Source organism: Ovis aries, chromosome 7 (assembly GCF_016772045.2).
Source record: "Ovis aries strain OAR_USU_Benz2616 breed Rambouillet chromosome 7, ARS-UI_Ramb_v3.0, whole genome shotgun sequence".
NCBI lineage: Eukaryota > Metazoa > Chordata > Mammalia > Artiodactyla > Bovidae > Ovis > Ovis aries.
Genome location: NC_056060.1, coordinates 44255506 through 44273139, shown reverse-complemented (window position 1 = coordinate 44273139; position 17634 = coordinate 44255506). Strand labels below are relative to the sequence as shown.

General features: G+C 46.6%; 1 protein-coding gene and 1 non-coding gene across 6 annotated transcripts in view; both read right to left on the bottom strand.

Annotated features, from left to right (window-relative positions):
• DAPK2 (death associated protein kinase 2) overlaps nt 1-17634 on the bottom strand; it is a 132950-nt gene that overhangs the window by 26982 nt on the left and 88334 nt on the right. For all 5 annotated transcript variants that reach the window (XR_009601200.1, XM_042252339.2, XM_027971760.3 and 2 more), the window contains exon 5: nt 1847-1976. Coding sequence is in view for 4 of the 5 variants with exons in the window: in XM_042252339.2 (XP_042108273.1) it covers nt 1847-1976 (130 nt within the window). In the remaining variant the exon portion in view is untranslated. The remainder of the gene's footprint in view (nt 1-1846; nt 1977-17634) is intronic.
• Nucleotides 12492-12595, bottom strand: LOC114115984 (U6 spliceosomal RNA). The gene has a single exon (XR_003590083.2). It is a non-coding gene; the product is annotated as a U6 spliceosomal RNA (small nuclear RNA).

The window sequence follows — 17634 nt, the reverse complement described above, 5'->3', positions numbered from 1 at the left end:
GGGGCGCCTCGGATATGCGCCTCCTCTACCCCGGCTTCTTCCCCACCCACCCCCCTTTAGATTCTCCTCCACCCACAACACCAGCACTTTGTCTGTCGCTCAAGGCCAGGACTGAGCCCACTGACCTTGTGAGAGTGGCTACGTCGTGTAACAGTCTTTCAGAGCTGTCTATATCACTCACCTCACAATTAACCACATCCTCTCTCATGACAACTCTTCCATTACTGCCCTGAATTTCTAGTTGAACCATCTATTATTATTCAACCCTTGGTATGAACTTAAATAAAACATGCATTTTTATCACATATGTGAATGGTGGGCAGTAACTGCTATCTTGGACAAAGTTTGAGGCTGTATACCTGTACCCTAGGTTCAAGTTGGTTCTACCACTAACTGACTGTGTGGCCCTGGGTATGTCATTCTGAGTGTGGCTCCTTACCATCCCTGTGTCTCCAGCATCTGATGTCTATAGTAGATAGAGAATAACCACTGGTTGGCCTTAACTAAAATCCCCTAGCTCTCCAATTCCATATCTGTTAAACTAGACCAGATGATCTGAAAAGATCCCTCTAGCACTCTTGTTTGACGGTTTGATGTCTTATTTCTACAGCTAAATTATAAGCCCCTTAAAGGCTCCTTCGAGAGATAACCTGGTATAATGGAAAGAGTATAGGCTTTGGGACTTCCCTAGTGGTCCAGTGTATAGGACTCTGCGTGTCCACTGCAGGGGGCACAGGTTCAATCCCTGGTCAGGGAACTAAGATTCCACATGCTGCGCAGTGCAGTCACACACACAAAAAAGCATAGGCTTTAATGTTGGATGTATCTGTATTTGAATCTCTGCTCTATCATGCACTGGTTGTTTGACCTTGAATAAGGCACTTGATGGAGAAAATATTTTGAACCTGCTTCATAAGATTGTATGGGTATTAATTTGACAATGTCTGTATACAGAACACCAGGCCTAGTGCCTGACACACGCCAAGATTCTCCTGCTGGGGCTTCTACAGTTTCATTCCCTAGTGGCTGCAGAGTTGGTATATGTGGCCTGAAACTCCATCATGGTGGATGATCTGGTTCATCTTTCTTTTTGTTTAGACTATGGTCAGAAGTTTCAGTCCCCAGATTTTGAGGAAACCATGCCCTCCTTCCATCTCTAAGAGCATTTCAACTCCCCGAGCAGTGAGATGGTGGTTCTCAATTCTCACTCCTTTCTCCTCTGCAAAGCTGTTCCTTTATGACCCCCTGGCCTGTGGCACAAGTCCTAAAAGGGGGTTTCTGTGGCCTGGGCCAAGGCTGAGAGACACAGAGGGAAGACAGAGCCGGCAGAGCCCTGCTGGCTAGGCACCCTGTGCATGAATAAAGGCCAGATGTATGGGACAGGCAAGTGTGTGGATCTGGCATCTGGCAGATAATTTCCCTTTTCTTTTTTGGGAAATCAAAAGCTACTCCAGAAAAGACTGAGTTTATGGGAATGCAACAGGGTGAGGTAATTTTAAATCTTCACAATCAGTTCGTCTAAGAGCAGGAAGTGGGGCCAGCTCTGGGAAGATTTAACTCTGCAAAGGGCCCCAGCCCCACCTGGCCTCCCACTGCCCTGCTGGCGCTCAACCCTCACCCAGAGGCCAGCAAGACATTTCCTGTGGACAAAGGAGCATGGCAGGTTATGGGCCACAGGGTCGCAAAGAGTCGGAGATGACTGAAGCCACTTGGCACACACGCACGCATGCAAGGCATCATCTCTCGGCCCAGAGGCTACAGCCCCAGACACACGGTTCGCTCCTGGGATTTCTCTCTCTGTTGATCCCAGATTCTCAGCTGGGAGAAAAACAGGCCTAAAACTCACCAACAAATTCTGGTGTCCCAAAAATGTTCTTAAATTCAACTCCATCTTCTATTTCATGAGCCAGGCCAAAGTCAATCAGCTTGATGTGTGGAATGGGAATATTCTTGTCCAACAACATAATGTTTTCTGGCTGGGGAACAAAAAAAAAAAAAAAAAACAAGGAAGAAAAGAGGATAAAAGAAAGATGGTAATTAAAGCCCTATTTTATGTTTTTGCTTTGGGTTTAAGGTGGGGTTTAGTGTTCTTTTTTAGGAGACCAAAACTGCACAAACCCTTTCTTACTCTTGTGTCCTTGGTCTTTTCCTGTGAAACCAAGAATAGCCACCATGCTGAGGGCAAGGCCTGGGTTTTACCAAACCTGCTGCTGACAGAGAACCAGACTGTGGCTTTAGCCCTTCTGTTTCTGAATGGGAGATCCCTGCCATGTTGTGCCTTTGTCTCCCCATCTGTCAGATGGGGCCAGGGAGATACTTGCAGCATTTTCTGTAAACAAAACCATGGCCTCTCTATATGTGATGGGGGAGGGGCACTACAACTTAACCCCAATTTACACTTGGCTTATTGACCTGCACCTTCCTGACCGCCCCTTTCCCCTGGCTGGTCAGCTTCCTGTTGACAACACTCCCCTCCCCTAGACTAACGTGTAGCTCACAATTCTCTGCGTGTTTAACTAATTTTGGCCTTCAGTGAGACACAGGAAAGAGCACCTGATTTCCAGGGAAAATACCAGCTGCCTAGACTATTTCCAGCCCAGCAAACAGCTGCCAGATTGGACACAACACTGGGGGTGTCTGCTGGTGGGAGACCAGCCCTGCCCTGGCCTCACACAGCCCCAGTTCCCAGTGAGGTCAGAACAGGATCCTGAGCTGACCCTTTGCACTCCCACCCAACCGCTCAGAGCAGCTGGTAGGTGAGCAGGTCCCTCTGATTCATCTTCTCTCCTCCTGCTCCTCACCAGGACTATCCTGGATCCCATTCGAAAAGAAAAGCCTTGAAACATACATGCCCACAAAAACTGGTACACAGATGTTCTCAGCAGCATATTCATAACAGTCTCAAAGTAGGAGCAACACAAATGGCCAGCACTGAAGAGTAGATGCATGAAGCGTGGTATATCCATACAGTGGAGTGCTATTCAGCCATAAAAAGGAATGGAGGCAGAGAAAAACATGAAAAGGAATGACGTACTGATACATGCTATATACCACGGGTGAACCTTGACAACATCTTGCTAAGTGAAAATCAGTCATCAAAAATCGCAGATTATATGACTCCATTAATATAAGATATGGATATAGGCAGATCCACAGAGACAGAGAGTAGACAGGGAGTTGCCTAGGGCCTGGGGAATGGGGAGTGACTACTAACAGGTACAGGGCTTCTTTCAGGTGATGAAAATCATCCAAAATTGATTGCAGTGTGAGTTATACGACTCTGTAAATTGTACACTTCAAATGGGTGAATTATACGTGACATATAACTCTCAATAAAGTAGTTTTAAAGAAGTAGATAAGCAAATAAAGAAATGTTTGAGAAAACAGAATGGCCCTGTTTCTCAGAGCACTAGGGAATTTCCCACCTTGCCCTTCTGCTCTACCCGGAAAGCCTCTGCTCAGTCCCTGTCCACTGAAACCCCAGTCAGGCTTCAAAGTCTGAGTTAATCCAGCTCTTCCTTGAAATCTGCCCTCACCGGCACTGAGCCTTCTCTCCAGCCCGCAGATGTGGACTCCTTCATGCTCACCGGAACCCTTCTGCCATGTCAGTTGTCACACTCTCCAACAGTCCTCACTGCCCTACTGGACCCTCGGCTGGAGGGAGGAGCCAGGTCTTTGCATCTCCGCCACCACACAGAACACAGAGGGTGACAGGTGGACAGTGGCCCTCGCTATTGGTTAGACTGATCCTGAATCTGCACTGAAGACACCCCAGGTGTTTGCATCCGCAACTTCCCACTCCCTGAAGTCTCTGACCTCACATCTCAGTGGCTTGAAACTTTCACTCAAGTGAGTTGGATGAGAAACCCTTCCACTTTTTTTCCCTTTAAAAAAAAAAAAGTTTCCTTTTGCATCTTTAAAGTGTGTTTATTCTTTTTCCTCTCCAGAGATTTTTCTCCACTTTATTTTGAAACTGTGTCAAAGTCCTTTTCCAAGGCAGGGCAGCTCCTTGGGCTCTGCAGAAAGGCAAGCAAGGGCAGCGGGTGGTCAGGACATGGGACACAAACTAGGGGTCCCACGCCAGTGTGCCGATCTGGCCCTCTGGTGGCTTCTCAGGGACCCCAAGTGTCCTGGCACCTGGGAAGTGAGTTAAGCACTCCCCACAGCCCACCATCTCCTGAACTGGGGGGTTCTCCTCCTCTCATTCCAAAGTACTCCTGAGCCACCTTTTGGGAACATCGCTCTTCCAGGGAACAGCCCTGAGGCTTCTTCCTGGAGCTGAGGGGCCCAGCCCAGGTACTCCTGACCACCACGGTGTGCTTAAAGCCCAGCACCACCACAAAACACGCTGAAAGGAGCTGAGAGCTGCCGTGGACACAGCAGACACAGAGCCCTGCTGGTCCCAAGACTGGGGAGCAGTAGGGATGGGCACCGGGACCCACAGGAAGGAAGGAGCAACAATCAGAGGTGAAATTCTCCCAGGCAGCACCCTGAGCGGTGAAAAGAATCTTTGCCTCACATCCTCTCCCCTCTGTGGCCCACATTCAGGGGAAAACAGCCTCTCTGCTGGCTTGTGAGAACCTTCAGGCAAGGCCATGTTTTCTTACCCAAGCCCTATCTGTCCCCTGTCCTGTCTCAAGAACCTCACACACAGCTCCCCTGCTTGGGATACTCCCTGCATAGTCCCGACCCCAAATCTGACTAATTCCTACTCACATTTCAGTAAAAATAGTACCTCCTCCAGAAAGCCTCCCCTCACCACCTCCCCAGTTTCCATCCAGCCTGCACTTCCTCTACTTTAGTGGTTCTCCCACTGCCTCAAGCTTGTCCGTTTACTGACCGGTCTTCTCCACTGCGCTCAGAGCTTCCTGAGAGTCTCAGTCCTACCAACTACCCAAAGCTTGCCCTAGAGCCTGGACCCACCAGGTGCTCAGTGAATGTTCTCCGAGTGAAGACAGGGCCGTTTGGTACCCTCAGGGTGTGCATTACCAGGTCCAGAACACCATCTCTACCCCATCCTTTACTCTGGGCTCTTCCTTTCGTGCGAATGCCTTTCCTACCCTCCATCACACCTTCAGAGCCAGGCCCCCATCTCTGCCTCCTTTTATTTCCTTACTTTGCAGTCACGCACACCCTGACCTTGTGCTCTAAGCCCTCAGAGCTGATCATGCTTACGAGCGAGTAGCCCTAGCTGCAGACTCTTTTGTATTGTGATGCACCTTTCCTGGGTGGTAGCCCCTCTGGGAAAATTCAAGTCGGTTTTAAGGTTCCTGGCACCCCCTCTGATGTCTTGCATTGTGGATGTTTCATAAAATTCTGCTTATGGGAAGTGAAGGAACTGGGACCCTGTAGCTCTTCCCTTTCTTCACCATGGAGGCTCTTCACCACTAGGGGTGCCCGAGAGCACACCTCCCCTCAGGACAGCTACAGGGCTGAGTCAGGAGGGAAAAGAGACCGACTCAAGAAGGGTCCCAGGGCGAGTCAGAGGGCAGCAAAAAGGCACTATGGTCTAAGCTTCTTCAAGTCTACCCTCCCCAAACTGTGTAGGATAGTGGGAAAGAGCCTAGGCTTAGGTATTGGGAAATTCCAGCTCAGCTCCACCACCAAAGGCTGTGTGAGCATAAGCACGCTTTTCCTCTCTGGATGATACCTGAAGCTCCTTCGGGCTCTAGGCTCTGTGACTGCACGGTGACACAACCTTCCACGCTGGCTGAGCCAATTCCCACTCCTCTGGACCCCAAGACAGGACCTGCAAAGGTTCAGGTCTCCTGGCCCCAGGTCAGGAAGGAAGAGCAGACAGCCCAGCCAGACTGCCCTCTGGGGCAGTACAAAGCTATCTCTACTCCCTCACTCCTGTCATTCTCCAGCTTTATTTACTTCAACCAAACACCTCACCCACACACCTGACGTAACTTCCAAAGCATGTCTGGAGGAAAGGATCACATTCCCATAGGTGCTGCCACTGCCAAGCCCAGGGCCCATGGAGCAGCCACCGGGAGGTGAAATCTTCCCCCTCCATTAAAACAAACCCACCAGCTCAGCCCACCAGACGAGCAGCTGCCAGCCAATGTGCCCTTTAGCAACCCAGTGGATCTGGCCAGAGGTGCCTGGTCTGGTGCCAACTGGAAGCTTATCCTCCAGGGGGACCCATGTCAGGGGATCCCTACCAGCCTGGTACAGCATGTCTAAGAGTCCCTGAGGGATGAAGGCAGCCTCGGGGAGGTAGAGGGGGCTATGCAGTAAGATGCCAAAGACCAGAGCTTAGAGTCAGGCAGGTCCGGGGTCAAATTCTACTCACAGTGAAACCTGGGCAAAGTCTCTGGATCTCTTGGAGCCTTGGTTTCTCATCTGTAAAATGGGAACACCTACTGTGACACAGTGTTGCTCTGAGGATTCAGAGAGACGGTCCACGCAAGGAGCGGTGCCCAGTGAGATTTTAGAGCAGGACTATGTTCTTTCTCTCTTGGGCTGTAGCAGTGACAACAGTCATCCCTGGGGACTTTACTGAATCTGCTGAATCTGAAAAACATGCCCATCGCAGACCTTCCCCCTCTCCCACTCATCTTCTGCTTCCCTCCCCACATCCTATTTCACCCCCACACTTACAATGCTGGGGCCCTAAGGGACCTCAGACACCATTTAGTCCCTGCCTGCTGCAGAGCTACCCAGAGAGGTCAAGAAACTGCCAGGACACCGAGCAAAGAACAGAGCCCAAGTCAGCTGACCCCCAGGCTGCTGCCCTCTTCAGGTGCCCACATGGTCTGCCCATCATCAGGCGAGGTGCTCAGCTCAGCAGAGCAGGAGCCAAGCCAGGTCTGGTTGGGAGACGAGGAAGCTGCCAAGGAACCTTCATCAGAAATGTCAAGCACGGTCCCAGGTTACCCAGGAAGTGCTGGGCAACCTGAGAAAGCAAGGCCGTTTGCTGCTAGGCCTCTGTGAGCAGGTTTCCATGGCACTGCAGCAAATTCTCTGCCCCGACACCTGCCCCACTCCTGGCACACTGTCGATGAGACCACAGATAGCCCCTCCCCACCAGGCTCCAACGCACCCTAGGCCCAAGTCTGTCTTCATCTGGCATTCAAGGCCCTCCCACCTCTGGCCAGCATACCCTCTGCTACATCCTGGCTGACTTTCATCACCCCCACCTCAACCTGCAGTTCACTCGGCGAGAATGCCTTTCTGACAAGCTTCTTCTCGCCTGCTCACCACCCAGCTCCAACATTTCCCTGCTGGAACCTCTCCTGTGATAACCCCCACCCCCAACCCCCGTCAATATACACAGCTAGTTGATCCCCCCAAGGGCCTGCATGGTATGTGGACATGCCTCTAGCAGAGAACCAACTACACTACAATTGCCCCTTCCATTTCCTCTCCCCAGTATCCTGAGGCCCCACAGGGAGGACGGGGGCTTTGTCTCTCTTTTCCATCACTCCACTCCACCTGCCATGGAGTAGGTGCTCAGGAATAGCTGATGGGATGCAGGGATGAATGAACCAATGCAGTCACATGCACGTCTCTTGCACAACCTGCTTTTAGGGAATCAACATAGATAGAGACCCTGGGTTTGAATGCCAGTTTTGGTATTTACCAGCAGTCTAACACCGGGCAAGTTACTTAAGCTCTATCAGCCTCAGACTTTTCACTTGTAAATTAGGAATAACCAAAAACCTACCTCAAGAGGGTTACTAACAGGATCAAACAGGGCATATAAAATGGCCTGTTGCTGTTGTTGTTCAGTCACTAAGTCATGTCTGACTCTTTATGACCCCATAGACTGCAGCACACTGGGCTTCCCTGTCCTTCACTATCTCCTGGAGTTTGCTCAAACTCATGTCCACTGAGTTGGTGATGCCATCCAACCATCTCATCCTCTTTTGCCCCCTTCTCCTCTTGCCTTCAACCTTTCCCAGCATCAGGGTCTTTTCCAAAGAGTCAGCTCTTTGCATCAGGTGGCTGAGGAATTGGAGCTTCAGCTCCAGCATTGGTCCTTCCAATGAATATTCAGGGTTGATTTCCTTTAGGATTGACTGGCTTGATCGCCTTGCTATACAAGGGACTCTCAAGAGTCTTCTCCAGCACCACAGTTGAAAAGCATCAATTCTTCAGTCCTCAGCCTTATTTATGGTCCAACTCTCACATCTGTACACGACTACTGGAAAAACTATAGCTTTGACTATACAGACCTTTGTCAGCAAAGTGATGTCTCTGCTTTTTAATACACTGTCTCGGTTTGTCATAGTCTTTCCGCCAAGGAGCAAGTGTCTTTTAATTTCATGGCTGCAGTCACTGTCCGCAGTGACTTTGGAGACCAAGAAAATGAAATCTGTCACTGTTTCAACTTTTTCTCCATCTATTTGCCATGAAGTGATGGGACCAGGTGCCATGATCTTAGTTTTTTGAATGTTGAGTTTTAAGCCACCTTTTTCACTCTCCTCTTTCACCTTCATCAAGAAGCTCTTTAGTTTCTCTTCTGCCATTAGGGTGGTATCATCTGCATATCTGAGGTTACTGATATTTCTCCCAGCATTCTTGATTCCAGCTTGTGCTTCATCCAGCCTGATATTTCTCATGATGTACTCTGCATATAAGTTAAATAAGCAGGGTGACAATATACAGCCTTGACGTACTCCTTTCCCGATTTAGAACCAGCCTGTTGTTCCATGTCGAGTTCTAACTGTTGCTTCTTGTCCTGCATACAGGCTTCTCAGGTGGCAGGTAAGGTGGTCTGGCATTTCCTTCTCTTTAAGAAATTTCCACAGTTTGTTGTGATCCACACAAAGGCTTTAGCACAGCCAATGAAGCACAAGTAGATATTTTTTTGGAATTCCCTTGCTTTATCTATGATCCAGCAGATGCTGGCAATTTGACCTCTGGTTCTCTGGTCTGTGCCATATGACAACTAGCATTTGCCATGAGTTGTCCCCATACATCACCTTATTAGATTCTCAAGGCCACCAAGCTATGGATGCCCAGTGCCTCCATCTAGCCAGTGAGGAACCTGGGTCTCAATTCAGGCATTCTGAGCCCCAAGCTGTGCTTTGGGGGCCCCATCTGAGCTAGTTACCCACTGGAATCTACTGGAGACTGTGTTAAAAAGACCAAATCAATTAAATCAGCTCACTGGGAGTGAGGCTCCAGAATTGGTTTTCTAAAGCGAGTTCTGCAAGGGAGTCAAAAACAGAGTGCCCCGTGTTTGGAGAACCAACACTTGAGAAGGCCCTGTCTGAGACAGAATTGGGTTTGAACTCCACTTCTGCCCCAGGTTAGCTGTGTGACCTTAGCAATAGACTCATCTCTCTGATCTTGGGCCCCTTATCTGCAAAACAGGAATATTGACATGGTAATGGGTTCTCAGGAGGCACAAGAAAGCCCTAAGAGCCCTTGAGCAACCTCCCTTTCCTATACAATGGCCATGACCATGGACCCTTCCTCATAGGGTCTGTCATGTGGATTAAAGGAGTAGACACAAGCAGAGCACTCAGAGGTGAGCCTGCGTCTTTACTACAGCCCTTAATAAATGTTGGCTGCCACTATTACTGTTACACCACTGCTGTTACCACAACAATCAGCCTGCATCTAGCACTGTCCTATTTACAAAATGCTTTTACCTCCAGGACCTCAGAAAGCTTGGGGTGGGCTAAAGCTGGTGCCTACTGGCTTATGAGAGACTGCTGTTAAATTTGCAGGAATTTTATGAATCAGGTATTAAACTGAACCATGTAAGAATATTATAATATTAAAAATTAAATTATGGAAATATGTTATATTTAAAACACTTAAAACTTATTGCTTCTAATTTCTACTATGTTTTATTATCTTTTATGTTTTTGAAGTTATTTAATGCCTTTTATCTCTGAGTATAAATCATGGCATGTTACTACATCATGATATGTTACTGCACCCCTCTCCCCAGCTCTAGTCAGTGTCAGCAATATTGGTACCTTGAAATTGGCCACAGCGGGTGTATTTACACCACAGAAATTGGCAGATACTACAAATCAGGACTTGAATTCTTGACTCTAGACTTAGGAAGTGCTAAAGATCACTAAATAACAGAGATTAAATTTATTGTGCTGCGTCTATAGCTATTATTTTGTGCTCTCAGAGAAAACTGAGGAAATATTTTTCAATATTCAGAAATTATTATCCAATTCAGCAAAGAAGCCACTCACATCACTGAAGTTATGAAGTTCCAATGCACAAGCAATATTCATTGCTTCATTTTCACTTTGCCTATTAACATAAACAAAAATACCAACCAACAATCCTGTTGAAAACTACACTCATCTGTCTACTGCATCCATAGGTTGGCTACAGATACAACTAATGAAAAGTGTTCTATGAGAATCAATTTATTTTGTGAAATTAATAAAATAAAATGTTATATATTTTATACTTGTAAATTATATTAGAAACCTTTATATCAGTAGAATTTATAGTAATCTAGTATACTAGATTACTATAAATCTAGTTTACTGGAGTCCAGCTATTACTGGAAAACCACTGCACAGAATCTGAATAGACTAAATTACTGTTTTGTGTTTCCCAGGTGACGAAACTGAGGATCAGAGAGGTTAAGTAACTGACTCAAGGCCACATGACTAATAAGTGGTGCTGCTAGGTTTTCACTCAGGTATTTTAGTGACAAGATACCTGCTGTCTGCACCACCCTTCACCACTTCCAGCATCAGATTCTTTCACTCCTAGGGAGATCAGCTCAGAGGAGGGCTGATGGTAGAGATGTGAATGGAACCTAAAAGGTACTATTTGAACACATGATACCTCAGTGCAGGTCAGGCCTGGGCAGGGGTCCAGAGTGGAGGGCTATGGGCAGCTGGCAGCAGCAGGGGTCTCGAGCACCTAACTGGCAAAGGTAATAAGGACAAAAGAGGAGGAAGGCACTGCATTTTTCTCTTAGTGTCCTCATCTGTAAAGCAGGGATCATGGTATTTACTCCAAGTCAGATCAGCTTCACACCCAGTGTCCTGCCCGCCCTGGGAATCTGCCCAGCCTACTGGATGGAACACACCACCTTATTCATTCCCCTTTTGGGTGTCTCTAGGCCCCTCTCCTTTTATGAATCCCTTTGGAGGAAAGAGAGGAATAGGGAGAAATGTGGTCTCATACAGAGGCTAGTTAAAATTCACAGCCAGCACTTGTAACGAGTCTTGGAGTTTACAGGACCCTTTCAGAAATACTGACCTTTCCCTGGCCCCTCACTGCTCTCCGGGGTGAGGAAGTGAGGGGCAATATTATCTCCACTTTCAAGGCCAGGAAAGGTCAGTCCATGACCTGCCCAATATCCCCTAGCAGAGCTGAGACTCAGATGCAGGCTCTACCCACAATCCCCTTCTCTTTCTGCTTCCCATGTGGCCTCTTGCTGTATCTTATAAGAAGCAGTTGGTTGGTTTAATGCTCCCCATTTACCACCAAATTTCAACTCTTTCAATAATGGCTCTCCATAGTTGAATTTTTGCCACGTTTTGTTTCCTTCCCCAGTCATTTAGGAGCTCATGTCCTCACTTCACTTCTCAGATCACTCTAGGATGGCCTCATAGCCGCTGATGAAGCAGCCAACATGCGTTCCTAAGGGCCCAGGTTCCCAGGCTGACACCTGGGCTTCATGAGATGTAGAGCTCATGGGGCACATGCTGAGGCTGGGGCACAAACTAAGCTTGGGGTATGAGGACCAGGGAACAAGGTCCGCCCTCAGAACACACCCAATGGTTAAGGAAACCAGGGGAGACTTAGAAGCCTCAGGAGGAAAGTAAATCATTACAGAGCAAACGTGTGCTGCTTGAGTTGAATGTAGACTGAAAAAAGCAGGAGAGAAAATGGTAAAGGCTGCACATTTCTCCCGCACATACACACACACACCGTTCATAAAAAGCTGGAGAAGATACACCAAAGTCAATAGTGATTATTTTGGAGTAGGGAGTCTGTAGCTAACTTCTTTGTATGCTTCTGTATTTTCTATGACTTATTACTTTTTATAAGAGCATAAACAACCATCAATTTCATTGAAAAGATGCTTACGGAGTACCTTTGGTTCATCTCTTTCCCCCATTCTTATCATTACCTCCAACTGGCTCGCTCTCTCCTATTTACTCTCTCTCCTCTGTCAGACGAATTTTCTTTCTAAATCAGAAATAGAATAATGTTTCTCTACCAATTAAAGGTCTTCCACAAATTACTGTTACTTTTTTTTAAGTGTGATAACGGCATTATGGGTTGGTAGGAGACTAAATTTAATCTTTTTTTTTTTTTTTTGTAACATTTACAATAAAATATCCATTTATTAATTGGGTCATTTGGTGAAAATAAAAAGTTGTTAGGATATATGCCCGAAAATGTGGAGCAAATAATCATGATCACTAATAATTAATAATGAGTAGCTAATTTGAAAAATGCTACCTCCATTGAACTCGTTGTTTACCAGGCATTGTTGTAGGCATTTCACCTACTTTCTTTTTTTTTTTTTTTTTTTTTTTTTAAATATGGAACGCTTCACGAATTTGCGTGTCATCCTTGCGCAGGGGCCATGCTAATCTCTGTATCGTTCCAATTTTAGTATATGTGCTGCCGAAGCGAGCACTAAATTTAATCTTGAGAGATGCTTATTGAAGTGTTTAGAGGAAAGGGTCAATATAGCTAGAATTTTCTTTCAAGTTATACCATAATTTTAAAAATTACATATATTTTAATACTTAATTTTAAATTTTTATTAAAGATATTTTAGACATACATAAAAACATATTTCTGCCTTATTGACTATGCCAAAGCCTTTGACTGTGTAGATCACAATAAACTGTGGAAAATTCTGAAAGAGATGGGAATAACAGACCACTTGACCTGCCTCTTGAGAAACCTGTATGCAGGTCAGGAAGCAACAGTTAGAAGTGGACATGGAACAACAGACTGGTTCCAAATAGGAAAAGGAGTACGTCAAGACTGTATATTGTCACTCTGCTTATTTAACTTATATGCAGAGTACATCATGAGAAATGCTGGGCTGGAAGAAGCATAAGCTGGAATCAAGATTGCTGGGAGAAATATCAATAACCTCAGATATGCAGATGACACCACCCTTATGGCAGAAAGTGAAGAGGAACTAAAAAGCCTCTTGATGAAAGTGAAATGGAGAGTGAAAAAGTTGGCTTAAAGCTCAACATTCAGAAAATGAAGATCATGGCATCTGGTCCCATCACTTCATGGGAAATAGATGGGGAAACAGTGGAAACAGTGTCAGACTTTATTTTTTTGGGCTCCAAAATCACAGCAGATGGTGATTGCAGCCATGAAATTAAAAGATGCTTACTCCTTAGAAGGAAAGTTATGACCAACCTAGATAGCATATTCAAAAGCAGAGACATTACTTTGCCAACAAAGGTCCATCTAGTCAAGGGTATGCTTTTTCCAGTAGTCATGTATGGATGTGAGAGATGGACTATGAAGAAAGCTGAGCGCCAAAGAATTGATGCTTTTGAACTGTGGTGTTGGAAAAGACTCTTGAGACTATCTTGGACTGCAAGGAGATACAACCAGTCCATTGCGGGGGACACAGATTTGATCCCTGGTGTGGCAAGATCCCACAGGCTGCAGGGCAACTAAGCCTACGTGCCACAACTAATGAGCCCACAAGTTGCAACTACCGAAGTCCACATGCCTAGAGCCTGTGCTCCAAACAAGAGAAGCCACTGAAATGAGAAGCAGCTCATGCACCACTACTAGAGAGCAGACCCTGCTCGCTGCAGCTAGAAAAAGCCCATGCACAGCAACAGAGGCCCAGCACAGTCAAAACAAATAAATAAAAATGGTTTAAAAAACTGCCAGGTCTCACCTCTGTTTTATGCTCCAAGGTTTTAGTATGGAAATCATCTTACTCTTGTAAGATCTACTTTCCAATGCATGCACATTTTATAGCAGTTAATAGAGCACAGATTGATTTTTTAAGTATGAGGAATAATCTATTAGAAAGAAAAATCAATGTAAACAGAAGAAAATTTAACTGTGCAAAGGATAAACTTATGGCACAGCATAGACCTTTGGATTAACTATGTGTAAAAGGCATGATGCAAGCAAGTATAAAATTTGCTGTTAGAATCTGGTGAAACAAAAGCTGGTGACACTCAGCTTTGCTTAGTGTCTCCTCACTGGCTAAGTTCAAGTAGTGTGTGTTAATCACTCAGTCATGTCCCAGACTCTGCGACCCCATAGAGCCCACCATGCTCCTCTGTCCATGGAATCCTCCAGGCAAGAATACTGGAGTGGGTTGCTAGTCTCTTCTCCAGATGTTCAAGTACCAGCCCTGTCATTTAATACCTGTGTGGTCTTGGACAAGTAATTTAACCTCTTTTAATCTCAAGTGCTTTATGTATAAAAAGTAAAAAATACCTTGTACCTCAGTGGGTAGCCATGAGAATCAAATGAAAGGAGAGATGTGTAAGCATGCTGTATTCTAGAAAGTACTAAGCATTATTAGTGGAAATTCCCTGGTGGTCCAGTGGTTAGGACTTACCACTTTCACCATAGGGGCCCAGGTTCAATCTCTGGTCAGGGAACTAAGATCCCACAAGCCAAACAACATGGCCAAAATAAATAAATAAAATAAAAGCACATTGGTGAAATTCTAATAAATAAGTTCTATTAAGCTAGTATCACTAGCTTCCCAGGTGGCACTAGTGATAAAGAACCCTCCTGCCAATTTAAGAGACTTAAGAGACATGGGTTCAGTCCCTGAGTTTGAAGGAGCTCCTGGCACCCACTCCAGTATTCCTGCCTGGAGAATCCCATGGACAGAGGAGCCTGTGGGCTATAGTCCATAGGGTCGCAAAGAGTCAGATGTGACCAAAGTAACTTTGCACACACACACGCATAGTATCATTGTTATGAAAGCTTGATGAACAGAACCAACACATCATGAACATACAAACAGTTCAAAGGATGATCAGGGCATAGAGGAATTTAGATTGTTGAAGTATCTTGCTCAGGAATTCACTCCTCCTAACACTGTTTATGTAAATCAAAAAGTCCCTTCTGAGTTCTGGGTTCCTGGTTCACAAACAATTTCATTCAGTTCTCATGGTGTGTTCTTCTTGCTTAAAATACCCATCAGATCTGAGAACCACCTTCCATTTCTGAATTCTGAGGTTGGCTATGGGTACATATGGGGGAGACACACCCATACTCAGAGGGGAAACTCCCAAATCCAAAATACACAGAAAACCACATAGAAACGCCCTCTGCAAGGCCTTTATTGGTATGGGGTCACGTACCAGGGTGAGGTTCCTGGGTGGTGTTAAGCCACATCTTCTGGTATCCATCCTCCAGATGGTACCTTGGGTGCTACCCAGGACCAGGGGCAGTCAGCCCAGTGTCACGTCCAGGGCAATATCATCCACCTGCACCCCTCTACCTACTCAGGCCAGGAGGCCTGTCCACGGTGGATTTATAATACACGTCAAGGTGGTGTTCATTCTGCATAGGCAGAGAGCTTACCCCTTGGAAGTGCGTGTCTCTTGGTGAGAGTCATGGTTAGCTTTTATTTCAGATGGCCTCTCCACCAGTCTCACTGCGGCCATCTCCCCGTAGAGGGTAGGTTCTTGTAAGGCAGGTGCCATATCTTATTGATGTTTGCCACCCTGCCCTAATGAAAAATAAACAGTCCCTCAATAAATGTCACATCATGGAATTGAAAACTGCCCACAACCTCTTCTGCCTTTTCCAGGTGCTCTCCATGCGTGCACCTGTCTTACTCAGCACTCATTTCTTAATGTACTCACTCATCCAACACTGAGTAACTCACGTGTCAGGCGCTGCACTAGAGACAAGAGCAGAAAGCCACGCACAGGGAGAAATGCTCCCAGCAGAAGCATTCTGTACAAGGGGAGAAAGAAGCGAGGAAGCATTAGCTCTTCATTACGCTCTGGGAGGTGGCAAGACATGGGAAAGGCTTCCCAGAGGAAATGGCATTTCTGTTGGGCCTGGAGGACAAGCAGGAAGTCCACGGGCACAGGAAAGGAAGACTAGTAGCCTCCTGGATGTGAACAGCACGAACAGAGCGGGGGAGGGGGAACAGGACATTTATCTGTCATCTTGGTGCCTAGGGTTCATGCTTTGGAAAGGGGAAAGGGGAATGAGGTCAGAACTGGGGCTCAGGCAGTACAAGACAGGCCTGACTGTCATGCTGAGAATGGGTTCATTTGTCCTGTGGGTGACAAGGATCCATCACAGATTTCCAGGCAATAACATGCCATGATCTATTTTCACCTAGACTGTTTACTGTACATCAATCTTTCCATTCATCTGCTCTCTGCCACAAGGCTGGGAGTGTATCTTAAGCAGGAATAGAGTCTCACCGTCCCCGGCACTAGCACAATGGCCGAGATGGGAGGAGAGGTCATTCCTATTCCAAAGGCTGGCCAGAGAGCTGACCCTCCTCCATCAGCTGCTCCTTTCAGCTGGAAGGTGAGCGTGGAGAACAGCTCATGAGCAGGGGCGTGGAGATAACATGGTGACTGAATTCATGGGGTGGCTAAGCTAGCCTGACTCACTTGGCAAGAAGTAACAGAATACAAGAGGAGGGGAAGGCCGAGAGCCCTCATGGAGAAGGAAAACCAGCAGGAGAAATGTGTTCATATAGAATGAATTGTATATGCTGAGAAACAACACAGAATCACGAAGTCCCCTCTAAGCCACCAGCTGGAACTTCTGCACGAGCCCCTCTAGCAGGCAGGAAGTTCCAGCCAACACGTACTCACATTCTGGCTCCAGGAAGTGTCTAGCCAATCATGAGGTAATCCCACTGAGTTCCAGCTATTCATTACTTCTGAAGTTGCCCAGCTGGGCCTGGGCCAAGGGACCCATGGGTAGGGAGTCAGAAGGCTCAGAGTCCACATAATGCTAAGGATATGAGGCAGGGATATGGGGTTACCAGCATCCTTACCCTACATGCACCCAGGAGAAACCCAGACTGTCTCCAGGTTGTGGAAAACATCCAGATTGAGCCCAGGAGCCAGACAAGATACCCCACCAGCAATCCCACCTAACAATAAGCTCAGCTCTCTGCTGGGCAACTTCGAACTGCACTAGCAGGCTTTGTTTTCCTACTCTAGCAGGGCCCAAAACAAGAGCTGTGTTTTCTCTTCCTCTGTTATGGGAAGGGAAGTAGCAATACCAGCTACTATTACAGAGCACCTATCTAGTATCCAGCACTTAATCCTGCTTCTGTCTCATTTCTACAACTCTGACAGCTAAATATTATCATTTATGTTAAAGGATCCCATCTGGACCTCCTGGAGCCAGGAAAAACACAGAAAATAAGTCAACTATCCACAGTATTATCAGGAAGAAATCACAGGTGAATCCAGGTAGCCCATTTCCTGCTTGGTGTATTATCATCCTGGGGTCCAAAGGCCAGCCCAGGCCACACACTCCTTTTGACCCTGACTTGTACTCTGTGACACCCAAGTGAGACTCTGCAAGATGTCTTCTGTTGGAGGAATTCAAAATACTGTGACAATTAGACTAAGGAGGGGAGGCTCACAGCAGGTCACCCCCCAGGGCAGAGTGAGAACTGGGCTGGAATCCACGTGTGGGATGAGAGCCCATGCCCTGGTGTAGCTGCTGAGACCC